Genomic DNA, 27,029 nt, shown 5'->3' with positions numbered 1-27,029 from the left:
TACCAGAAGAGGTACTGTTTTAGGATTCCAAAAGTCATTTGATAAGGTGCCACATAAAAAGCAATGCACGATAAGAACTCAGTGTTGGATATGATATAGTAGCATGATTGAAGGATTGGCTAAATAACAGGAAAGAGATTCGGGATAAATGGTTCATTTTTAAGTGGCAAACGCTAACTAGTAGAGTGCCACAGGCTGGTGCACTCGGCCATTTCTGATCCATATTAATGACTTGATGAAGGTATTGACCGTATTGTGGCCAAATGGACTGATGATCCAAAGATATGGAAGAAAACAAGTTGTTTTTAAAATTGAGTACCCAATTCGGGTTTTTTTTTCTAATTAGGAGCAATTTAGTGAGGCCTATCCACTTACCCTGTACATTTTTGGAGGTTGTGGGGGTGAGACACACGCAGACACGGGGAGAATGTGCAAGATCTACACGGACAGTGACCCGGCACCGGGGTCGAACCCGGGTCCTCGGCTCTGTAACACAACTGTGCTAACCACTGCTCCACCTTGCCGCCCATCGGAAGAAAGCAAGTTCCAAGGAGAATACAAAGAGTCTGCAAGTGATATAGATAAGTTAAATGAGTGGGCAAAGATTTGGCAGAAGCAGTATAATGGGGCAGGAGGGGCGGGAGTGGGAGGTTGTCCACTTTGGCAGGAAGAATATAAAAGCATAATATTATTTAAATAGAGAGTGAGAGTGCAGAATGCTGCAATACAGAGGGATTTGGATTTCCTCATGCATGAATCACAAAAAGTTAGCATGCAGATACAGCAAGTAATTAGGAAGACAAATGAAATGTTCATCTTTATTGCAAGGGGGATGAAACATATTAGGAGGGAAATCCTGCTGGAACTGTACAGGGCCACACTTAGAATACCCATGTACAGATGTAGTCTCCTTCCTTCAGGATATACTTGCATACTGTTCAGAAAAGATTCACTGAACTGATTCTTGGGATGCAGGGCTTATTTTATGAGAATGAAAGGTGATATTTTTGAAAAACATGCAAGGTTCCGAGGGCACTTGACAGGGTAGATGACGATGCAATGTTTACCCTCATGGGGAAATCTAGAACTGGGGACACAGTTTAAAAATAAGGGATCTCACATGTAGATAGAGACAAGGTGAAATTTCTTCTGAGGGTCATTAGTCGTTGGCTCATTAAATATATTCAAGGCTGAGTTAGACAAGTTTTTGATCTATAAGGGACCCAACGGTTATGGGGTGGGGGGGCGGGGGAAAGAGTACAGAAAGTGGAGTTTAAGGCCACAGTCAGATCAGCCATGATCTTACTAAATGGTGAAGCAGGTTCGATGCCCAAATGGCCTACTCCTGTCTCCTGTTTCTTCTGCACTTAAGTGCAAGGTAACGACCAACTCCATTCAATAAGTGGGAGGTTCAGGATCTCTCCTCAATATTCAATCACAGAGTTCCTCACCATCACCATCCTAAGGCGACATGGTGGTCAGCACTACTGCTTCACAATGCCAGGGACTCGGGTTCGATTCTGACCTTAGGTTACCGTGTCTGGAGTTTGCACGTTCTCCCCGTGTCTGCGTGGGTTTCCTCCGGGTGTCCGGTTTCCTCCCACAGTCCAAAGATGTGCAGGTTAAGTTGATTGGCCGTGCTAAATTGCCCCTCAACCATTGTGTAGTTATGGGATTGCGGGGGAAGAGGGCGGAGCTGGAGTGCTCCTTCAGAGGGTCAGTGCACTCAGGGATTCTAGGATTCTGAGGCCGACACTGTCCGGAATCATAAATGCTGTGGTGACTAACGCCTGTTGGAGGCTAGATATTCTTTGGCAAGTACCTCATCTCCTGAATCCACAAAGTCTCTCCACCACCTTCAAGATATATCGAGGGTGTAATGCTCTCTGCTTGCATGCATTTGACAGTTAAGTGGCAAACTGACTATCTCCTGGCAATATATAATGTAACATTGGCAGTATCTGAGAACAGACACTCACTTGTTACAATTTAACATTTGGTCGTATTTGGGACCAAAAGCTCTTCCTGCAGTTACAATGTAATATTGATGGTCAATACAAAAAGACTGTCTCCTGGACAGTTACAGTGTAATATCACTATCTGTGCGGGGTCTGCACGTTCTCCCCGTGTCTGCGTGGGTTTCCTCCGGGTGCTCCGGTTTCCTCCCACAGTCCAAAGATGTGCAGGTTAGGTGGATTGGCCATGATAAATTGCCCTTCGTGACCAAAAAAGTTAGGAGGGGTTATTGGGTCACGGGGATAGGGTGGAAGTGAGGGCTTAAGTGGGTCGGTGCAGACTCGATGGGCCGAATGGCCTCGTTCTGCACTGTACATTCTATATTCTATATTTTTTCTCTCCACAGATACGGTCAGACCTGCTGGGCATTTTCTGTTTTTATATTCCCAGCACCCACAGTATTGTATCCACAGTATTTTGATTTTGTGCAAGAGCTTTTTCATAGCAAACTGCAAGTTAACACATGCTGTTACCTTTACAGGTCTCGGCAGATCCGGGAACTTCCATCGTAGATATATCTGGCTGGCAACCGATAGGCCAATGAACAGCCAATAGTTAAAACTGAAGTAATTAATGAGGTTATAAATATCTTCCACACAGAGATAGATTAAAGCCATCCCTCCCTGGATAACGAAACAAAAACCATAATAGCCAATATAAAAAGAACAAAGTAACCATATCAGTTAGTCTGCTAACAGTTGCTAATTTTATATCACATGAAGTAAGTATTTTCCTCTGGTAGTGTACTGCAAAGCAATAAAGCACAATGACAAACTGGTTGGGAACTTGGAAGATCTGCTAGTTATCCAATTTGTCTACTGTTCTTTGTTTGATGGTTTGTTAACGCATAACCTGTTGTATGAAAATGTCCAATAGATACACAGGTTACATTTGAATAAAGGGCATTGACATTTGGAAGTTAAAATAATGGGTAACCAGATGTGCGGCAATATTTACAGGATTGACTGAGAGTATGTCAATTTGGACAAAGGGTCTTCGGGTGTGCCTAAATGTTTGCATATGGTTTCCATGCGGCAAATAGTAGAAGTCATGGCAACAAGGTGAGCACTTGCAATCCTCCTCCTGGTAAAGTTTCTATCTCAACCCTGGAAGCATAACCAGGTGTGCGACATGGAAAGGCCTAAGTCCATCCCAGATTGGAGGAGGATCCATCAGATTGCAATTCATCAAAGACTGCTTCTTTCTACAGTACAACAGCAGGTCAGAGAATGGCACGGACTGAGGCCTGGGAGCATGTCGCATTGCACAGTCAGATCAAGGTTTGGGAGCAAATGTGAAGAAAGAATTTATCATCATGGACAGAGTATGGCCATCACCACAGTGTGTCTCTGCTATCAGGATTGCAAACCCAACCTAAACTTTAACTCACTAAATGCTTCAGATCCACATTATATTGGATAACCATTGATGCGATCACCTCCCCAACTCACCTCCAATCGCTGCTGCCCTGGAAACACGTACAAACAAAGCAGATGCCAGTTATGGGTCAATTTTAATTTTCTCTCTCTCTGATGCCAAGTTAATGTTCTTAATGGGTCTGTATGATTTGGGGGGGGGGGGGGGGGGGGGGGGGGGGGGGGGAGTTAGAAGCGCTTGGAACACACAAGACATTAGTCAGAGAAACAGTGGCATCAGAATGGTGAATAGGTGGTAGGGAAAGGGTGGAACAAACAGAGAGAGAACAAGACAGAAAGTCTTATGACTAAGTCTCGTGAAGGCAATCAGAATTGTAACACCTTATTAAATACCAGGAGCTGGAATTCTGCTACTGAGGTGGATAGCTTGAGTCAGGGAATGGCCGACACAGCAGAGCCACCTCAACAGAAAGGGACCCATCATGCAATTTGTGCTCCAGGCAGGTGGGGGCTGGATTGAGTCAGGCCCACTGTCCCTGGAGGCAGACCAGAGGTGGTCATGGGGGTAGGCAAGTGTCGAGGCAGACACGTTAGAAGGCTCAGGCATTTTAAAAGCTGTTGGGCCTTTTAGTCCTCACAGCCCTTCACCCATCCCCTCCATGCTCACTGTGTATACACTACATACAAAACCAGTGAGCCATACAATAACGAGTGAAGGATGCAGACTCACTAACCCGCACCATTATCCCACGGGGGAAGAGATTCCCAGAATCAATTGCCATTTCTAAATGCCTCCAAAGTCAGCCCAAATTCGTGAAAATCTGGGCACAAAACTTCTCATGTGTAAGGCCCACTGCATCAGCTACTTCCATTTCTGGGTCCCTCTAGGTGGTTAGACTGCATAGGACAAAATTGATTTACTCAATTTCAGTTTCCTTCTGCCCTTTATTGCTATTCCAACATTCAACAGTTAGGCAGCTTCAAACAAGTTTCATTGACATTTAAATACGTTATTAAAAATGTAAAAACATTGCCCAAATTTCACTTACGTTAAAACACAGGGCTGGAATCGGAGTATATCGAAAAATATGGATCATACACAGAACGTTGGGTAGATGGCCTTCACGTGAAGCAACAAAGTAAAGCCTGCAGTACAACAATTTAGACATTAGGGGCGTTAACACACTACGAACACAAGAATAACCACAAATCAATGGCCTATTTATCATACAACACAACGAAACCATGTACCAAGAAATGCAATTCAGCAAGCAGTGTTTTAAATATAGTTCTGAACTTCAGATCCCAAACTAGTGCACAGTACATCTGAAATGTCAAATAAAATACAAAAGATTTAAATCAATTATTTCATTGCTGATACCTTCAAAGATTAAAAATGAAAGACCCTTCATTTATGTGGCACATTTCACGTTAGGGTGTTCCAAAGCACTTTACAGTTAAATACTTGAAAGACGAGATTTCAATGCAGCTTAGATATAGAAGAGTGGCCAGGTTCAGTTACATTCCTATTAACTGACTACAGCTCCACCTTCAACACCATAATCCCAGCCAAGCTCATTTCAAAAACTAGGACTCTGCTCCTCACTCTGCAACTGGTTCTTCGACTTCCTGACCCATAAACCACAATCAGTAAGGATAAACAACAACACCTCCTCCACGTTAGCCCTCAATACTGGGGCCCCGAAAGGCTGCACACTTAGCCCCCTACTATACTCCCTATACACACACGACTGCGTGGCAAAATTTGGCTCCAACTCCATCTACACGTTTGCTGATGACATGACCGTAGTGGGTTGGATCGCGAACAACCATGAGTCAGAATACAAGAGCGAGATCGAGAAAGTAGTGGCGCGTTGTAACAACAACAATCTCTACCTCAGTGTCAGCAAAACTAAAGAGCTGGTCATTGACTTCAGAAAGCAAAGTACTGTACACACCCCTGTCTGCATCAATAGTGCGGACATGGACGTTGATAGCTTCAAATTCCGATATGTGCACATCCCCAACAATCTGCCCTGGTCCACTCACGTCGACCCTACGGCAAAGAAAGCACAACAGCGCTTATACTTCCTCAGGGAACTAAGGAAATTTGACATGTTCAAATTGACTCATACCAATTTTTACAGATGCACCATAGAAAGCATCCTATCTGGCTGCATCACAGCCTGGTATGGCAACTGCTCGGCTCAAGACCGTGAGAAAGTACAGAGAGAGTCGTGAACGCAGCCTAGTCCATCACGCCAACCCACCTCCCATCCACAACTTGATGGTCTGAGTTATAAGGAGAGGCTGGGGCTTTTTTCCCTAGCGCGTAGGAGGCTTAGGGGTGATCTTATAGAGGACAATAAAATAATGAGGAGCATAGATAAGGTAGATAGTCCACATCTTTTCCCAAAGATAGAGGAGTCTTGAACCACACTATAGAGGGCATAGGTTTACGGTGAGAGACCATAGAAGGCATAAGTTTAAGGTGAGAGAGGAGAAATACAAAAGAGACTAGAGGGGAAATTTCTTCACACAAGAGGGTGGTGAGCATCTGGAATGGGTTGCCAGAGGCAGTGGTAGAGGCGGGTACAATTTTGTCCTTTAAAAAGCAGTTAGACAGTTACTTGGGCAGGGTGGGTATAGAGGGATATGGGCCAAATGCGGGCAAGTGGGACTAGCATAGTGATAGAAACTGGACGGTATGGACAAGCTGGGCTGACGGGCCTGTTTCCATGCTGTAAACATCTATGACTCTATGACACACACACCAACAGATTCAAAACAGCTTCTTCCCCGCTGTTACCAGACTCCTGAACGACCCGGTTATGGATGAACTGATCTCTCCACACATCTTCTCTACTGAGTAGTCTACACTCCGTATGCTTCACCCAATGTCTGTATGTATGTATGTATGTATGTATGTATGTATGTATGTATGTATGTATGTATGTATGTATGTATTCACAATATGTATCTATCGTGCGTCCTATGTTTCTTCTCATGTCTAGACTGTACGAAGAACAATGCTTTTCACTGTACTTCGGTACACGTAACAATAAACCCAAATCCAAATCCATTTGTGTCTGCGTTAATAGGATTTTCACTTCTTTAGCTCCTGTACCCATTGACCCATCACAAAATTAAATACTGTCCTCGCCACACACCACCTCCTAAAGTGTTATTTTACTGTAGAAATCCAACAGCGCAGAAGGAAGCCATTCAACCCATCGAGTCTGCACCAACCCTCTGAAAGAGCGTCCTACCAAGGCCCACTCCCTTTCCCTACCCCCCGTAATCCCACTAACCCACCTAACCTGCACATCTTTGGACCCGAAGAAGCAATTAGTATGACCTAACCTGCTCTTCTTTGGAGTGTGGGAGGAATCATGGTACCCCTACAGTGCAGAAGGTGGCCATTCAGTCCATCGGGTCTGCATCGAGCCATTGAATGAGCATCCATGCCCACTCCCCCCCTATCCCCATAACATTACCTGCACACCCCTAGACACTAAGGGGCAATTCATCATGACTAATCCATCAAACACGCACATCTTTAGACTGTGGGAGGAAACCAGAGCACCCGGAGGAAACCCATGCAGACACGAGAGAACATACAAACTCCACACAGACAGTGACCCAAGACCAGAATTGAATTTGGATCCCTGGTGCTGTGAGGCAGCAGTGCTAACCACTGTGCCACCCGAAACATGGCTACCCGTGGCCACCTTCCAACATGGCTGCTCATTAATGCTTAGCTGGAGGACCAGGGGTCTACTCAATGGCCACTCTCACAAACTTGTCAGTTGAGGGGGGAAATCATTTAGCCTGGTAACTTTAAGTTGGTCAGGGATTAGCAGTTATAGCAGAACAAAGCGCATGGGCACCTTCCTCTTCCAATGCTCATCAACCCTCATGGAGCCCCCAGCCACATACCACCACTCTCTCTTCCTTCATGACCCTCCGTGAATTTCACCTCTTCAACCAAATTTCTTTGTGATCTCTTCCTAAAATCCCCTTTGGTTCAGTGTTCATTTTTATCTATTTATGCTTTGTTTGAGCATAACATTTTTCAACATGTTTGATATTTGTTAGATGTTCTTGTTTCAAGGACCACATTTGATTTCACACCAGCACAAGAGGTTTCTCTGCACACATCCATAACGCATTCTAGTATGCTACCCAATAATTTCTTTGTGATCTCTTCCTAAAATCCCCTTTGGTTCAGTGTTCATTTTTATCTATTTATGCTTTGTTTGAGCATAACATTTTTCAACATGTTTGATATTTGTTAGATGTTCTTGTTTCAAGGACCACATTTGATTTCACACCAGCACAAGAGGTTTCTCTGCACACATCCATAACGCATTCTAGTATGCTACCCAATAAGCTCTAACCCCAACTCCTCTCCCCCCCTCCACCATCCCAGAAATAAACTCATTTGAACACTGCCCAACTGAGCAACACTATGAGCGGGATGCTCCATTCCCACTGTGATGAATTAATTTTGGCTGTGAGTGGTCATTGAGTAGACCCCTGATCCTCCAGCTAAGCACAAAAGAGACTAGAGGGGAAATTTCTTCGTACAGACGGCGGTGAGCATCTGGCTGAGAGTCAATTTGTCCGCTCTAGCTGGCAGCCACGGCTGTGCGGACTCGCAACAAACAATTCCAGCCTCCATCTATTGACTAGTAATGCTGAGGGCAAGTTGGGAGCATCAGAATCAAATTGACTTGAACCTATGCCTGTCCTGCAGTGGTATTGTGCGGGTTCTGTACCACTGTCATTAACCGATCCACAATCTGCAAGACACGGCCATACTGAGATCTTCAGCAAAGTGAGAGATGGAATATTGAGTATTTTCTTGGAATTCATATACACGATGGGTATACCAAAGTATAAATGTCTGAATTACACTTGTGAATTATATAATATAAAGTTTTAAGAAATATGGCAGTCAGATAAGTCCTTCAAAGACACAAATATATTGTCTGGATAAAATACCCAAATTACTTTTAGTACCGTAGGTATATTTAGTAACAGGGCCAGAACACAGAGGGAATTTATCCACGTACTCTTTAAGTGTTAATTTTCATTTCCTTACTCATCAGTGGGATGTGCAGCTCATTTGATCAAAGTGGCAGCAGTTGGAGAATAATCATCAGTTTAGCTCATTAACCAATTCCGCTTTGTTTACGAGAAAACCAACTTCTGACCTTAAACTCTGCATGGGTCACTTAAAGCACTCATTAAGCCGAAACAATCTCATAATCGTTGAACATAGAACATACAGTGCAGAAGGAGGCCATTCGGCCCATCGGGTCTGCACTGACCGACTTAAGCCCTCACTTCCACCCTATTCCCATAACCCAATAACCCCTCCTAACCTTTTTGGACACCAAGAGCAATTTATCATGGCCAATCCACCTAACCTGCACATCTTTGGACTATGGGAGAAAACCGGAGCACCCAGAGGAAACCCACGCAGACACGGGGAGAACGTGCAGACTCCGCACAGACAGTGACCCAGCGGGGAATCGAACCTGAGACCCTGGCCCTGCGAAGCCACAGTGTTATCCACTTGTGCTACCGTGCTGCCCAAACCTTGTAACCTTGTTGATGTAACTTTGTAATGCAGACAGCATTTCCCAGATACACCGCAAGTGGACAGCCAGTCAGAGGGAGGAATATAATTCCCTCCCTTGTGGCGCGTTTGGTGCCGGGTGGGGCGGGGATCTATTTAATCAGACGAGAGAATAGCGAATGGGCAACCCGCCTTCTCTCACCACTGCCTTGAATAAGCCCACAGCGGGAAGGTTTGTTTATGGCCCTCCTGTCCCACAGTTAATGCCCACTTAATTGGATTGGATTGGTTTATTGGCACATGTACCGAGGTCCAGTGAAAAGTACTGTTCTGCGTGCAGCTCAAACATATAATTCCTTACATGAAAAGAAAATATATAATAGGGCAAACATAAAATACACAATGTAAATACATAATCACGCATCGGGTGAAGCATACAGGAGTGTAATACTATCAGTAGAGAAGATGTGTGAAGAGATCAGATCAGTCCATAAGTTCATCAGTCCATAAGAGGACCGTTTAGGTGTCTGGTAACAGTGGGGAAGAAACTGCTTTTAAATCTTAGTGCATGTTCTCAGACTTTTGTATCTCCTGCCCGATGGGAGAAGTGGAAGAATGAGTTTGCCAGGTGGGAGGGGTCTTTGATTATGAAAATGAAAATTGCTTATTGTCACGAGTAGACATCAATGAAGTTACTGTGAAAAGCCCCTAGTCGCCACATTCCGGCGCCTGTTCGGGGAGGCTGTTACAGGAATCGAACCGTGCTGCTGGCCTGCTTGGTCTGCTTTCAAAGCCAGTGATTTAGCCCAGTGTGCTAAACAGCCCCTATTATGCTGCCCACTTTCCCAAGGCAGCGGGAGGTGTAGACAGAGTCAACGGATGGGAGGTGGGTTGGCGTGATACACTAGGCGGTGTTCACGACTCTCTAGTTTCTAATGCTCTTGGGCCGAGCAATTGACATACCTGGCAGTGTTGCAGCCAGATAGGATGCTTTCTATGGTGCATCTATAGATGCTCTTGTGCTTTCTTCGTCGTAGCGTCGACGTAAGTGGACCAGTACAGATTTTTAGTGATGTGCACTCCTAGGAATTTGTGGCTATCAACCATCTCCACCTTGGCCCCATTGATGCAGACAGGGGTGTGCACAGTGCTTTGCTTCCTGAAGTCAATGCCAGCTCTTTAGTTTTGCTGACATTGAGGGAGAGATTGTTGTTGTTACATCACTTCACAAGGTTCTTTATGTCCCTCCTGTATTCTGGCTCACCATTGTTCAAGATGCAGTGGATCTAGGCATTCTGGAAATATAGAGTTGATATGCTCATAACCAACCTCTCGAAGCATTTCATTACGATCAATGTCAGGGCCACCGGACGATAGTCATTGAGGCACATTGCCTGGTTCTTCTTTGGCAATGGTATGATGGTGGTCTTCTTGAAGCAGGTGGGGACCTCGGAACAGAGAAGGAGAGATTGAAGATGTCTGCGAACACATCTGTCAGCTGGTCCACGCAGGATCTGAATGCACGACCAGGGACCCCATCCAGGCCCATCGCCTTCCGACGGTTCACTTTCAAGAAGGCCGACCTGACTTTGGAAGCTGCGATGGTGGGTGTGGGCGTGTCCGGGGTTGCTGGGGCAGTCGATAGCGGTTTGATGGTTTCCTGCTCGAACTGAGCATAGAATCCGTTGAGTTCATCAGGGAGGGGTGCACTGCTGCTGGAGATTCTGCTTGGCTTCGCTTTGTAGCCCATTATGTTGTTTAAGCCTTGCCACAACTGATCAGAGTCTGTAGCGCTTAAGGGCCTGATTGCACCACTGCTGGCATTCAGTCTTCACCCACTGGCATGGGGGAGGCCCAAAATCCAAACCCTGTTGCTGATTGAGTGATCGAGCAATTGAAAGGGGACAGTGCCACCTGAAAGCCATAACCATCACCCCAGCCCCACCCCCTCCTCCCCGGCCCCCATCACAAACCTCCTCTATCACTCACTCATCTATGCCTAGGTTCATTAATGCCTAGGCCTCGGGTAGGTATAGTACCAATAGCAGCCTCTGTTCCATAGTGGCAATCAATAAACAGCTGCCAGCTTCTGATTGGCTGACAGCACTTAGCAGGGAGAGCTTCTACTCCTGGGCTCCCAGGGAAGGCCCAACATGGTCCAGTTAAGTGCCTGAATGGTACTTAATGAGGCAAACCTTCCCAAAAGTGGCAATAAGCAGTGTGTGAAACCCCCGTCATCTTCATTAAGGATCACCAAGTCACTAAAGTAGATTAAAGTACAGGAGAATATGTCCAGTAGCATGAAAAGTATAAAAAGTATGGATGAATTTTTGGCACAATGCATTACAACGGCCTCCTCTCACTTCAGAACTCAAGTTTAAACCCAGGCCAGGATCGTGACGTGAACACATTCCCTCTCCTGCTGCTTGCAAAAATCCTCAATGCAGGGATACGGGTGGAGCGGAAGAAATATACCATACTCAAGATTGCATATATCTGGCAAACATTAGTCAGAGAAGACTGTGGGATGCCCAATGTTTGGAGGCGAGAGAGAGTTTCACTGGTCTATTGGACAGTTGCTCCACTGAGAATAACACTGGGAAAGAGCTTTACTCTGTACTTATCTATACAGTTCCAGAAACATAGGCAAATCCAATAACTATGCATCCATAATATAAATACTCCTTGGTGGAAACATTTTATTGTTGGGTGGGCGAGGTTGGTGGCGTGTTTGATCCTAAATCCTTGATCACATCCCTTTCTAACTTCTAGAAGTATTTTGTTCATTTTGTTACGTAAATTATTTTCTGTGGAAACTGAACTGAGAATGCCTTTAGGACTTTTTGGGCCAGTATAGGGGAGATTCATCATTTGAAACATGGTTAATGTATTCTGAAGCAGCCGAGCAAGCCATTCAGTTCTAAAAACAGTCATCATTTCAAAGCAGTGATCCACCATCACCAATTCTCCAAAGAGGGATGGGCAATAAATGCTACCTTACCAGTGTCAATCATGCTCCCGACAGCAAAATGGTTGGCATTGAATATGAACCCAGGTCCAAAGGATGAAGGTTATCTAGTCATCACGTTGTTATTCATGAAACTTCGCTTTACCCAGTTGGCTACCGTACATAACAACAGAAATTGGCCGGGGGTTTCTGGAGCCACCAGCAAAAATCCCACCGAGTGTCAATGGACTTTTACCAGTCTGCTAAATTTCCATCCCTCCCACAATGGGTCCCGAAAACCCCAGCCATTGATTTTACCGTGCTTTGGGACATCATTGAAGCTGTGAAAGACATTCTTATAAGTGCCGGTCTTTCCTTTAATGGAAGTTTTCAACTCATTGAATAGCCAACTTATGAACAGCCCATCTTTATTTTATATCAAGTTTTACTTCTCAACAGGCGAAGATAATGGCCTCAGCCGAGACTCTCCAGCATTGAGATTCTTTGTCCTGCATCAGCACATCCCGCCCGCCAGTTTCCCCACGGCGTGGGGTGGATTCAATGGGAAATCCCTTTGACAAGCAGTGTGAGCAGAGAATCCCTCCGTCAGCGAACAGGGCGCCAACAAGAAACACGTGGCTGGGGAGCTGGAGAATCCCGACCCCCCCATCTCTCAAGTTGTGTAGTTTGCAACTGTCCACCCATCACCCAAACCTAAATTTAATGGACGTTGGAGTTACCTGGAGGATGCGATGATCGACGAATTAAGGCCACCGTAACACGATATAGCCACCGACAATGGTATGAACCACTTTACATAACCCAGAACTTCATCTGCAAAGGTCTGAAGAAATATCATCATCAATTATCAGGTCTTCACTTGCCATGTACAAAGTCTGATGTTTAAAAGAAAGGCTTTCCTTGAACTGACAATCTTAACACATCTTTTGGTGATTTTTACTCAGTGGATTCATCTCAAATTAGCTATCAAATAATTAGAGTATTGGAATTCTAGCTTTACCTAAAATAAAACATCCAACAGTAATGGCCCATGCAGGAATAAAATGCAATAAGAGTATCTTTCTGGTAAATAATGCAACTATAATGAAATTGCTAGCCCTTAGGGAAGGAAATCTTCAAAACCTGGTAGGACTAAGATTTTCAGTAACAGTTTAAGGCTGAACCCCCACAAATGAAGTGAAACCAGTGTCCAGGTCAATCCATGACTCAGACTCTTGCTGCTGAACAGACTGGGAGGACATTTTCACTGGAATGGAGGAGCATGGACACTAAAAGGAATAGAAAATAACCATCCTAACTGTACCATCCTCCCCACCCAGTATGTGCTCTAAGTTGTCCAATAGAAGGTAATTATGCTGCTCTGGCTATATATGTTATTTGGAAACGTTTCATAGAATTCACAGTGCAGAAGGAGGCCATTCGGCCCATCGAGTCTGCACTGGCTCTTGGAAAGAGCACCCTACCCAAGATCAACACCTCCACCCCATCCCCATAACCCAGCAACCCCACCCAACACTAAGGGCAATTTTGAACACTAAGGTCAATTTATCATGGCCAATCTACCTAACCTGCACATCTTTGGACTGTGGGAGGAAACCGGAGCACCCGGAGGAAACCCACGCACACACGGGGAGGATGTGCAGACTCCGCACAGACAGTGACCCAAGCCAGAATCGAACCTGGGACCCTGGAGCTGTGAAGCAATTGTGCTATCCACAAAGCTACCGTGCTGCCCATGGTATTGTTACCATATAGCTGATCCATCATTTAGTTTTCAATCTAACAGTTTCACTCATGGCAAGATCAATAAAACCGACTGCAAAGCGTAAATCATAGGCAGGTTAAAACACAGGAGATGGCCATGAAGCCCATTGTGTCCATGCTGGCTTTCTGCAACAGCACTAGTCCCACTGCTCCATTCTGTCTCCATTGCCCTGCAAATTCTCTCTCTTCAGCTCCTCATCCAATTCCTTTATGAAAGACACTGCTGGGCAGAACAGTGGTGCAGTGGTTAGCACTGCTCTCTCACAGCACTGAGGACCTGGGTTCTCCCCGTGTCTGCATGGGTCTCACCCCCACAACCCAAAGATGTGCAGGGAAGGCGGATTGGCCATGTTACATTGGCCTTTAATTAGAATTTTTTTTTTTTTAATGAAAGACACAGCTGAATTTACCTCGACTGCTTTCCAGATTCTAACCATGTTCTGCATAAAAAACGATCTGTTAATTATTTTGCAATTCACCTCCACCAGGATCCTCTGCTTCTAGGCATTTCCACCAAAGGGGTCTGTTTGTCTTGATCTACTCTGTCCAGACCGCTCACAAAGTTGAATTTTTCTATCAATCTCTTCTCAACCTTCACTTCTCAAAGGAGAACAGCCCCGGTTTCGTCAAACTATTTATGCAAGAGAAATCCCTCATCCCTGGATCTATTCTCATGAACCTATTCTGCACCTTCTCTAGAGCCTTCACGCCCTTTCTAAAGTGCAGGGCCCAGATTTGGACGCAATGGCCTCCCAGTTGTTCTTCGCCAGAGTAAACTCATTAAAAGCTGGCTTCCAAATTTCTTGTCTAGTTAGGCAGAGAAGGTGGGTTATGCGGCCATTTTGTCAGAGAAAGGATTCCTGATTAAAGGGACCACAGCACAATAGAGAAGTTCATTGGGACTTTAATATATTAGGCTATTAGGCCGCTACATCCACAAGAATGGGAAGGAGACCTGGGAAGACTGGGCCCTGGGTCTGCTCGGCTGCTCACTGATGTCAAAAGGAGTGTCTGAAGATCAGTCTATTTCAGAAAATGGGAGCTATAACTTTAAACTGTTGAGTATCGTTACAGCCTTGGATCATAAAAGAAAAACTGTACAGTACTAGCTTGGGATGCAGATTATCCAGGCCATAGCTTGATTTCCAAAGATTCTGGTAGACTAGATGCGGTATGGCATATAGTAGCCCCCCTCACCGACCCCCCCCCCCCCACCCACTTCGTAATGGAGACACTCAGCAATACACGAGGATGAGCAGTGTTGGCAGTAACTCAGGAGAGAGTCTCAACTAGAATCGACATGAAGACAAGTTAGAACATTTGTTTTCTTTAAAAAAAAGCAAATTTGATTTTAAGAGGTAAATGTGTTTGCTTTTAAATGAAGCAGTGCAAAAAGACCCTTTAACTTGCCTCCCCCTAAGGAACGCAATGGATTAAAAGACAACTTAACTGTGTAACAGTATCTTAAGTGAGACCCAAAGAAATTTGTTGCAAGCAATTTTTAATGTATCCCAGCAACTCTAGAAGACGACTTACCACAGCCACAGCATCACTATGGAGGATGGTTGGTATATCCAAGACAGCATAATAAGCCACATTTGTCAGGATGTAGATGCACGTTACAACAGGCATAGAAATAGCGATGGCTAAGGGTAAGTTCCTGTCTCAAAGCAACAAAACAGCTCTGTCAAATAAGTCAATGCAAAAATACAGTAAGTGACCAATAAAAGCTTCATTCATCTCAATTCTATCTCATCTGTGACAGCTATAACATAATCAAATCTTTTCTGGGTTAATCTGGGATTTTCAGCATTTGGTGTAGTTTGGGGGTGAGGGGCTCCGAAATGTGGGGGTGGGGGGGGGGGGGGGGGGGGGAAGAGTGGGGCATGAGTAGTTCTGAAAGAGGGAATGGGTTCCTGAGTCTCTCCTTCACCAACTCAGAAGTGACTTCCTGGCCCTTGGAACTAGTCACACAACAGCTGCTGATGTGAAACCACAAACAAAATTATTCAACTATTCAACAACTTTCACAAAGGAAAATATGATAACATTTATAGAAGCCATGTGAATAAATGTGGTGTGGTCAGATGTTGTGTGTTCGTCATGACACATCATCAAAGAATGCCTCCAACCAAAGTTAGCAACACAGATGTCCCACAACGGCAGGCGCCCAGGTTCAATGCATGGCCTTGGATGACTGGCTGTGTGGAGTTTGCTTGTTCTTCTCGTGTCTGCATGGGCCTCCTCCGGATACTCCGGTTTCCTGCCACAGTCCAATGATTTGCAGGTGAGGTGGATTGGCCATGCTTAAAAAATTGCCCCTTGGTGCAGGTTAGGTGGGGTTCTGGGGTGGTGGGGGCTGGGCCTAGGTAGGGTGCTCTTTCAGAGGGTGGGTGTAGACATAATAGGCTGAATAGACACCTTCTGCACTGTTGGGATTTTATGGATTCTACGTGAATATTGGCGGGAAGAGTTGGCATTTACATACCACTTTGCGACAATGTAGTCACAAAATACTCCGCATACAGCGAATTAGTATGAAGTGCAACAACTGTTATGGAAGCAAATGTAACTCACTTTGCATATCGCAGGATATTATGAACAAATCAAAGCTTTGCACTTGAAGGTGTTGATCAATGGAAAAATGTAACTCCCTCGTCTTCTTTGAATCGTCTCTTGGGATCTCTAAAGCCCTAGTTAATTAAATACCTCATCCAAAGACCTGTGCTTCCAACAATATAGCATTCCCTCAGTGCAGGGCTGGAGTTCCATTCCAGATTTTTGTGAATCAAGTCCTGAAGTGGGGTTTGAACCCAGAACATTCCGCATCGTCATCAATTTGTATTTCAACTCAACTTTCAAAAGCTAAGATTTGTACAAACAAAATCTTACACGTCAGGTTTTATGATATTGCTCAACAAGTCTTACTTTAATGCAAAGTGGCAGCTACATTTACTTTAAGTTCACTGTCAATAGATGACCCACTGCAGATCAAAATGGTTAGATGATTTGTTCAGGAGAAATTTATTGACCATGTTGAATTATGCACAATTCCTCAGTCCACTGGAACCTCAAATTTCCCAACCAACTTCATCTTTATTAGAGGGGACAAATTTCTTTAGATTGGTCTTTATATCTTTACATCGAAGGGAGTGCAACATAGGTTTACAAAAGTGATAACTGGACCACAGAGGTTAAGATAAGAGGAGAGGTTAGTGCTTTCTTAGGTTATAAGATCAATTTTGCAAAGTCAGAGGCTATGCTGGTAGTGGAGTAGACCTCCCCTATCCATGCTAATTTTCCCTTCAAGTACCTGGGTGTCATCATTACCCATTCTTTTAGCAAATTATATGGAACCAATTTCCTTCAGTTGATTGCTTCCATTAGGTTGGACTTGGTTCATTTGTCATCACTACCAACCTCATGGTTGGGCAGGATTGTCTAGGCTAAAATATATGTGTGTTGCCTAGATTGCTGGTCTCCCCCTATCACTCCTGGGACATAATCCTCTATCCTGTGGCCAGTATCTTAGCCAGCAGTTTGGCATCTACATTCAGTGGAGAAATTGGCCTGTATTTTATTTTTTATTTTTATTTTTTTTATAAATTTAGCATACTCAATTATTTTTTCCAATTAAGGGGCAATTTAGTGTGGCCAATCCACCTATCCTGCACATCTTTTGGGTTGTGGGGGCGAAACCCACGCAGACACGGGGAGAATGTGCAAACTCCACACGGACAGTGACCCAGGGCCGGGATTCGAACCCGGGTCCTCAGCGCCGTAGGCAACAATGCTAACCACTGTGCCACCGTGCTGCCCAGAAATTGGCCTGTATTACCCGCAATGCTCCGGATCCTTCTCCCGTTTCAGGATCAATGAAATCGAGGCCTGCAACATTGTTGGGGGAGGACTCCCTTCCCTCTTGCTTCATTAAATGTCCTCACCAGCAGTGGGCTCAATATCTCTGAAAACTTCTTATAGAATTCCACCGGGTAGTCATCCAGCCCCGGGGCCGTGCCTGACTGCATGCCCTCCAGCCCCTCAATTATTTCTTCAATTTCAATTGGGGCCCCCAGCCCTTCCACCAGACCCTCATCCACCTTCGGGAACCTCAGCTGACCCAAAACTGCCTCATTCCCTCCAGCCCAGCTGGGGGTTCCGACTCATATAATTTGGTGTAAAAGTCCTTAAACACCTCATTCACCCCCACTGGGTCCAGGACCGTATTCCCTTCTCTACTCTTTACTCTCCCTGTCTCCCTGGCCACCTCCCCTTTTCTGAGCTGGTGCGCCAACATTCTGCTAGCCTTTTCCCAATACTCATAAATCGCCCCCCTTGCCTTCCTCAGCTGTTCTACTGCTTTCCCTGTGGTCAACAGCCCAAACTCTGCCTGTAACCTACGCCGCTCCGTCAGGAACCCCGTGTCCGGGGCCTCCGAGTATCTCCTGTCCACCTGGAGTATCTCCTCCACTAATCTATCCGTCTCAGCCCATTCCACCTTTTCTCTGTGGGCCCGTATCAAGATTAATTCCCCTCTGACCACTGCCTTCAAAGCTTCCCAAACCGTTGCTGCAGTGACCTCCCCGTATCAAGGTGCCCACTTTCCAGGGGGAGGACTAGGGGGCTACCCTGCACTGGTCCTTGTCACCCTGAGGCCTCTGGTTGCTCAGGAGACCACTTGGCCACATTTGTGTAGGCCAGTACAGATCGGCTCCCAGCTGTGGCCTCCATTAGATGCCAGGGAGCTGGTTGATCCCAGGGAGTACACATAAGTAGGTTTAAAACATACTCAAGAGTGTGTGGGACTCCTATCTTAAGACTCCACCTTGTCTGGACTTGCTCCTGTTGGGCTATCCATGAGCTATACTGTCTTGATCTTGCAGTACATGAAGGTATGTGTGCTGAACATTTATCCTTTTGTATCTATATGGCCTTATCCTTATTTTCCCCTCAGTTTGTGATCTGTAATTAACTTGATGCTTGATTAATCTGACATGCAAACTGGAGTTACTAATTCTTAAATGCATGGTTCTAAACTTAACCTGTCTTGTTTGTTCCTATATTTGCCATAATTCTTGATCCGTACTATACCTGCTTTACATTGTTTACAGTTGCCTTTTTACTTTTTTCTGTTGCGTTATTTGTAAAAAAAAAAATGGAAAAATGTAATAAAAATATATTTTAAAACAAAAAAAACAGAGTAAATGCAGAAATTGCTGGAAATACTCAGCAGGTCTGGCAATATCTGTTCCCAGATGCTGCCAGACCTGATTAGTATTTCAGATTTCCAGCATCTGCAGTACTTTGTTCTTGAATAAAAGGAGTATGGGATACCAGGATCATGGATATACAATCTGGAACTTTATCTCTCCCAGCCTATCAAAACATTTTGAATGCTTCCATATTTGACTACAGTGACCTGGTACGGTGGAATATTTTTCCAATCACTGAGTAAAATTGCTCCCAAAGTCTGTCCTACGTTTAGTTTCACCAATTTAAATCAATGTTCTCAAGTCCTAATACCCAGACTTACTTTCCAGTAATATTTTGGGTTTACTTTGCCGATACCTCATTCAGATCAATGGGAATTGGTTTTACTAGGCTGTGAGTGGCAGCTTGCAGACAGCCAGCTTTCTAGATTGTAATCTCATTTCCTTTCACATTTCAGCTATGAAACTAACTGCAATGTTTATAAACATCTAGTTATGATTGACAGCTCTTGGACACATCAAAGGCAGTTAAGTGCACTCACTTCCTTTTTCTCTGCAGAAAGCACTTAATTTCCTTTGATGTGATCCAATCATATCCTAGTGCACCCAATTCCCATTAATGTGAATGAAAGCCGTGCAGATCAAAGATCTGATGGGGTTTAAACCAAGGTGATGTGGTTTTCACTTTGTAGGAATTTACAGGTGCTGCCTTCTTTGACTGAGCCAGCAGGCGTATTGCACAGATGAGCTTTAAAGCAGTGATTTTATTTCCTGTCTCTATCTGGACTGCTCCCGAGCTTCCAGGCTGGGGTCTCTGTAATGTGGGGTCTCTGGTGGAGGTCTCTCTTATGGGGGTTTCTGCTGGGGTCCTGTCCCATAGGGGGAGGGGTCCTGATGGGAGGGCCTCTGGTGGATGTGGGGTGGATTTGTATTGTGAGGGGGAGGCGTGCCCTCCATTGGACTTTGGAGGCAACTCCCTTAAAGAGTTACTCCCTTGGCCCATTGCGAGGTCCACAACACGCCAGAGAATCTCACAGGCTTGGAGAATCCGGTGCCTAGCTCCTTAACAGGATGCAAATGAGTCAACTTGACCTATTTGCATCCTCCTGCTAGCGCAGGGTACGAACTTCGAAATCTGCCACCGGAGCATTTGTTTTTTTTCAACCATTCTCCGCCGCATCAGGAACTCTTCTACTGGCAGCATAGAATCCAGCCCCTGGTCTCAACTATCCTCTCCAGCCTCTAGAGTTTGACCTCATAAAACCTTTCCTCAGCACACCTTCTTTAAACTCGGAATCATATCCTTTTTTCTCTTCATTTCATGCATTCTAATCTACACGTCCTTTTTTTATTGATATAGAGGCCAAATATATACTTTCATACGATATGGAGAGCAGAATTTAAGAAAATACTGCACTGTAAATACTTGGTACAATTTTCTGTTACTTAATCCTCACCGTTCTGAAAACATAACTTCTTGTTTTCACTTTGCTTTTCCAAAATTGCTTTCTCACAACATCTAGATATTGCAAGTGGCAAATTTCACAGTAACTTCATTGAAGCCTACTCGTGACAATAAGCGATTTTCATTTCATTTCAAATTTGCTGTTCCTTTCCAAGTCTCCCCATACTTAATCTATTTCTTCCCTGTGCTAAGTGGGGTTTGAGTGCTGGCTCTGATGAGAGTGCACCACCAATTAAGTCATGCACAGGCAGATTTGTGCCCACTCTTTGTGTCATCATGTCTCTGTGTAGGGTTAATGCCCCTGGCAACGTGTCCATTCCTCAGAGTGCTCAAGTAGCTTTGATGCTACTAGTTCTTATTTTAGACAAGGTAAGAGACATATTAAGTTACTCCTCCTATTTCTCTCAAACTGGCCTCTACTTCTTTACAGGCAAGTGCAAGGGTACAGCATGTTCTAATTGAACATGGTATTCATAGAAGCAAAGTATTATTTTGCCGGACTGTACGAGTTTGATACCAATTTGCCTCCAAAGAGAACAGTGGATGGGAAATATCACACAGCAGCCAAAAATGCCTCATCACAGTACTTCTTGCTGCTATCATCAGACGGCCGTAAGCAAAGGTGTCCAGGAGAGCAATACTTGAAATCAAATCCAACGAAAGACAAATTGAAAGTGAAAAATGTATACTTAGTAAGGCATTCAAACCACAAACTGCAGGAACAGTTCAAGAAGTACAGCCGACTGACTGCTGTTGAACCAGGGGCTGAAAGAAATTCAGGTGGCTCACTTAAAATGCACCCCAGAGGCAAGAACGAGAGTGTGAAAGAGGTTACATACTTGGAAACATCAGTTAATCAGTTAATGTACCTGATGGTCACAGGCTGTTATTATTTGAGATGTATTGCAAGGGAAAAAGCACAACTTTTTTTGTTACCAGCAGCATGTCCTCTAAATTGAAAAAGAGCCAATTTTGCCAATGATCCTCCAAATCCAGTTGTCAGCTAAAGCTGGAATACTTTAATTAAGTAATAAACTATGTTTAATGGAATGTAGAATGTGGTTATGACAACTCAAATCACGTAATTGTGATATTTGTGATAATTAAGTTGAAAATTGTCATGTGCTTAAATTGGTAGCAGTATAACAAAGTAGTTATTATTTGTAGCCTTCGGCCAGAATTTTAGGGGAGCATAAAATAGTGTGGACAGGATTCCCTCCGGGTCCCCGCCCGTCACGGACACGGTGCGACAGGCAGGGCCTCGAATGCTAAGCCCACCCATGCTGCTATTAAGCTCCTATTCCCGCCCAGCCTCAATTGTCAGGTTGGCGGGCACCCGACAACTGAGGGTGGGAAACAGAAATAATTGAAAGTTCTCACCCCATCTGAAATGGGAAAGTGAGGACATGCCCATCGGAAGGCCCCTTCTGACTGGGGGAGCCATCCCCTCATGGGCATGAGTCCTTTGACCCTCACTGCCATCTGCCATCCCCATCTCAATACAGTCTACTCCCCGACAGTGAGACCATCACTCTTGTGATCCCCCAGGGCATTCCATACACTCCCCACCCAGGACCTCGGCTTCTTACCATCACTGTGGTTTCTGGAACTTACAAGCATGTCACTGCAGTTCTTCTTCCGGCCACTGCAGCACTGTGCCTGGATGATTGACCAAGGTCACCAAGGTGGCACTTCCCTCTAAGTATGGATGGATGTCCCTCCTGCTGCCAATCAATGCTCATAATAATAATTTTTATTGTCACAAGTAGGCTTACATTAACACTGCAATGAAGCTACTGTGCAAAGCCCGATCCATGTAACTCAATGGGTCAAAGAGTCTACCCCTGCTTCTATTTCTTGTGTTCTTGTTTACATCAATTTAGGCTGGAATTTTCCAGTTGCATGTGCTGGCGGGATCGTCTGGTCCCGCTGAAGTGAATGGGCATTCAAATGGTTAACTGCAGCTCCTGTGGCCTACCACAATGGGGCCAGAAAATTCCGGCCCTAATAAAGAGCCACTATATATGTCACACGTTCATACAATCCCACCATCCTAAACCTATTGTTCCTGAATGGACAATTTTATTTTCATTCATTCATTCATGGGATGTGGGCATTGCTCGCGAGTCCAGCATTCATTGTCCATCCCAAATTGCCCTCCACACAGTGGTGGTGAGCTGCCTTCTTGAACCGCTGCAGTCCATTTGATGTAGTTACACCCATAGTGCTGTCAGGGAGGAAGTTCCAGGATTTTGACCCAGTGACAGCGAACGAACGGCATTGCATTTGCAAGTCAGGATGGTGACTGGCTTGGATGGAAACATCCAGGTGGTGGTGTTTCCATGTGTCTGCTGCCCTTGCAAATGGCACACACAGCTGCCACTGTGCATCGTACCCTTAGGGTGAGGTTTCATAGCAGGGGATATGGTCGACGTAGGATGGTCTTTCAAAAGGTCGGTGCAGACTCGATGGGTCGAATGGCCTCTTTCTGTACTAGATATAGATATAGAACAGTACAGCACATAACAGGCCCTTCGGCCCTCGATGTTGTGCCGAGCAATGATCACCCCACTCAAACCCACGTATCCACCCCATACCCTTAACCCACCACCCCCCAATTAACCTTGTTCTTTAGGACACTAAGGGCAATTTATCATGGCCAATCCACCTAACCCGCACATCTTTGGACTGTGGGAGGAAACCGGAGCACCCGGAGGAAACCCACGCACACACGGGGAGGACGTGCAGACTCCGCACAGACAGTGACCCAGCCGGGAATCGAACCTGGGACCCTGGAGCTGTGAAGCATTTATGCTAACCACCATGCTACCATGTTGCCCACGGATTCTGTAGGGATTCTATGATCTTCAGGTAAACAGCAGGTACAACCAGAATCTCCATGGGCATTGTTATTGAAAATATGGAAAGATGTGTCATTTGAAACATGGAAGTCTGACAATATCTGGTCTGAGAGAAACATGGGAGGATACAGGGAAAGATCCCACGAAGGGTTAACAGCAGCTGCAAAGAGCAGGATTATAAAATGCAGATTCTTTCTCCCAAACAGGCTTAGCAAACACAGGATTTTTGTATGAAGCTAAAAACAATGGATCACACCTTCATTGAAAGTAACTATCTTAGTAAGCATCTGGAAAAGCATGGATGAGGGTTTCAGTTGAGCTAGGTGATAAATGTAAACCTTTCAAGTTATAACCAAGTGAATTTTTAGCATACAGCTAAAAGCAATGTTTCACACCTTCATTGAAATTAACTGTCTTAGTAAGCAGCTGGAAAGGACAAGATGAGGGTCAGTTGAATTTGGTGACAATTCTAGGTGTGAAATTCTGCTAACGCCACGTAAATTAAAGAAAATTGGAGACTATCAGTCTACGAGAAACATAATTTAAAGCCAAAATCAAAGTCAAAGTTATGAGCTGGGGACACAATTCGATAATAAAACTATAGAAATGTCAGGAACCAAACCAAAATTCACACCTCTATTGAAACCAAAGCATTTTTGAATATCACAAAGGAACTTTGAACATCACAAAGGAAGAATGTAATCAGATCTATGAGATCATGTCAAAATGAATACTTAGTTGTATTAGAATGTTTAGATCAAAGATACTTTTTACAATCAAAGTGAAATAAAAGTTACTTTACAATAAAGTCATAAAAACTTAATAACTGTTAGAAAGAGAATATAAACACAGAGACCAGAGCAAGAACTACCAGAACTCAGAGAGAGGAGAGAAGCAGAGAAGGAACAAGAGAAACAGGCAGAGTCAGCTTACAGTCAGCTCGGTCATGGGGAAGATAAGACATAGCAGCCGAGCTAAAACAGCTAATACATCTAAGGAAGACTAGAATTTAAAGAGGAGGCAGAGTCAGCTCAGAGATAGCCAGCAGAGTCAGCTCTCACAGCTCGGTACATGGGAAAGATAGGACATAGCAACCGAGCTCACCAGCGAATACATCTAAAGAAGAAAAGGGCCAGGATTCTCCCCTACCCGGCGGGGCGGGGGTCCCGGTGTACCGGAGTGGCAAGAACCACTCCGGCGTCGGGCCTCCCCAAAGGTGTGGAGTCCCGCGCCTGAGTGACTCCCGCTCCACGACCGACGCGAACGGCCTTTGGCACCCCACCGACCGACGCGAACGGCTGGCCGAAAGGCCTTCGCCGGTCAGCATGAGTCCGCGCGTGCGCCGGAGCGTCAGCTACCGCTGACGTCACCCCAGCGCATACACGACGGAGGGGGTCTCTTCCGCCTCCGCACAGGCCTCGCCCGCCGATCGGTGGGCCCCTATTGCGGGCCAGGCCACCGTGGGGGCACCACCCGGGGTCAGATCGCCCCGCACGCCCCCCCCACCCCCCCCTGGATCCCGGGGCCCGCTCGCGCCACCTGCTCTGGCCGGCACCAGAGGTGGTTTAAACCATGTTGGCGGGAGAGGCCTGACCGCAGCGGGACTTCGGCCCATCTCGGGCCGGAGAATCGCCGCGGGGGGCCCGCCGATCGGCGCGATTCCCGCCCCCGCCGATTCCCAGGTGGCGGAGAATTCCGGCCACGGCGGGGACGGGATTCACGCCGGCCCCGGGCGATTCCCCGACCCTGTAGAAGCAAGATCTTTTTACTTTTCTGTAAAGACAGTGATTGCATCTTTTAAAAGTAAAAAATATATATAATAATAAAATAACTGAAAAGTTTTAACCTGAAACAGTGGTTATTAGCCTACTTTACTTACTTAGCAACACAGGACCCAGGGTATCAATGCTACTAAGGGGTAAGTAGGTAAAATTCTTCGGTGAAGGTATGGGTTATACCGAGGGATAACTTGAAAATATAGTTTGACCTGAATAGCACCCACCGAAGCCTGCATTGGAGTCAGGGAGTGAGAATCCCTGTTCACCATTTAGAATATCGACCATTTTTGGTATAGGGGAAATTCTAAGAATAGTGGTGAGTTTTCAACAACAACATGCATGAAAACCATCCAGCTGATTGCCAGTTGCATTTACTTTTTTAAAAAGACATTGTTAGTAATGACCTAAAACAGGCCTTAAGCCCTTTTCATATGCAAATAAGGGACGTAATTCAGTTTTTGGTTCTCTTGCCAATATTCAACATCAGAAAGTGGTGTAGGAACTCGGTCGGTCACATTTGGGGTTCTAAAGCAATCTAAAAGGCGACTGTCAACAAGTGATAAATTACTTTATTTTTAAAAAACTGTTGTCTTAGGAGAGAAAGATGAGCAGGAAAAGAAAACAGACCAGGCATGGAGCGCTGTCTCGCTGCTGGAACTTACAGGTAACACTGCAGGGAAGAGTTGGCCAGCGAATAGACTAAGCAATGAATCCAAATCAGGCTGGAAACGTGCAGGGGATCCTCTCTGCTCATTCTCCAGCCACTTCTGTCATTATGCTGCCTGCTTTTGGGACAGGTTGGAAAAGCAGCCCTAACTTTTACAAATTGAGTCATCGCAATACTCACCTTTCAGGGTTTTGGATCTCTTCCGTCACAAAGTTAAGAGTATCCCAACCGGAGTAAGAGTATAGTGCTGAATACAGAGCCAGGGCCATCTCCCCACCGTTGAACTTGGAGCCTTGAAAGGAATTTTGGAACTTATTTGTTTCTCCTGCAATAGAGAATTCCAGTATTAGGAGATGGAAATCAATGTGTTCAATGAGTATGCTGAACACATATGGGGTAACAAGGAAGTGGCAGAGAAACTAAACTAATACTTTGTGTCTGTGTTAACGGAGGAAAATATTAAAAACCGCTCAGAAATAATGGAGAAACAAGGGACTAGTGTAAACGAGGAACTGCAGGATATTAATACTAGTTTTTTAAAAAACAGGACTAGACAAATTAATTTGATTAAGGTAGATAAGTTTCCTGGACCGGATGATTAGCATCCCAGAGTGTTGAAAGAGTGGCTGTAGTGATAGTGGATGAACCGGTGGTCAGCTTTCAAAATTCTATACACTCTGAAATGGAGCCTGCTGGTTGGAAGGAGACAAGTGTAAAATCACTGTTTAAGAAAGGAGGGACAAAGAAAACAGAGGGAATGCAACGAAGATTCACCAGACTAATACCTGGGATAGAGGGGCTGTCTTCTGTGGAAAGATTAAATAGACTAGACCTTTATTCTCCAGAGTTTAGTCGCAAAAGAGGCAATTTCATTCAAACATTGATAATTATTATTGGGCTTGACAGGGTAGATGCAGGAAAGGTGCATCCCCTGGCTGGGGAGGTGCAGTCTGGAACTGGGGACACTGGGCAGAATTCTGTGTTTGGGAGACTGTGTACAAAATATAACGGCTGAATTGGACCCAGACCGGGGCACGATGCATCCGGTAAATCTTGCAAAAGGCCTCGTGAGATTTATCCACCCCACCACGCATCGTGGGATCTAACAGGATCGCGCGAGACGTCATAATCCAGATGCGGCTAATCTGCATATTAAAGTGCTACAGTAAGCAGCACTTTGATATGCACTACATAGAACATAGAACATAGAACAGTACAGCACAGAACAGGCCCTTCGGCCCTCGATGTTGTGCCGAGCAATGATCCCCCTACTTAAACCCACGTAACCCGTATACCCGTAACCCAACAATCCCCCCATTAACCTTACACTACAGGCA

General features: G+C 45.1%; 1 protein-coding gene across 4 annotated transcripts in view; it reads right to left on the bottom strand.

Moving 5' to 3' along the window:
• Positions 1–27,029, bottom strand: part of si:dkeyp-120h9.1 (uncharacterized protein LOC566469 homolog) — a 121,143-nt gene that overhangs the window by 13,160 nt on the left and 80,954 nt on the right. For all 4 annotated transcript variants that reach the window (XM_038797026.1, XM_038797023.1, XM_038797025.1 and 1 more), the window contains 5 exons: positions 25,873–26,017; positions 15,248–15,371; positions 12,667–12,770; positions 4,442–4,538; positions 2,490–2,639 (listed from right to left, as the gene is read on the bottom strand). In XM_038797026.1, the coding sequence (XP_038652954.1) occupies positions 2,490–2,639; positions 4,442–4,538; positions 12,667–12,770; positions 15,248–15,371; positions 25,873–26,017 (620 nt within the window). The remainder of the gene's footprint in view (positions 1–2,489; positions 2,640–4,441; positions 4,539–12,666; positions 12,771–15,247; positions 15,372–25,872; positions 26,018–27,029) is intronic.

This window comes from Scyliorhinus canicula, chromosome 5 (genome assembly GCF_902713615.1).
Source record: "Scyliorhinus canicula chromosome 5, sScyCan1.1, whole genome shotgun sequence".
NCBI classification, from domain to species: Eukaryota; Metazoa; Chordata; class Chondrichthyes; order Carcharhiniformes; family Scyliorhinidae; genus Scyliorhinus; species Scyliorhinus canicula.
Note: the sequence above shows the minus strand (reverse complement) of the source record. Positions and strands in the feature narration are given on the sequence as shown.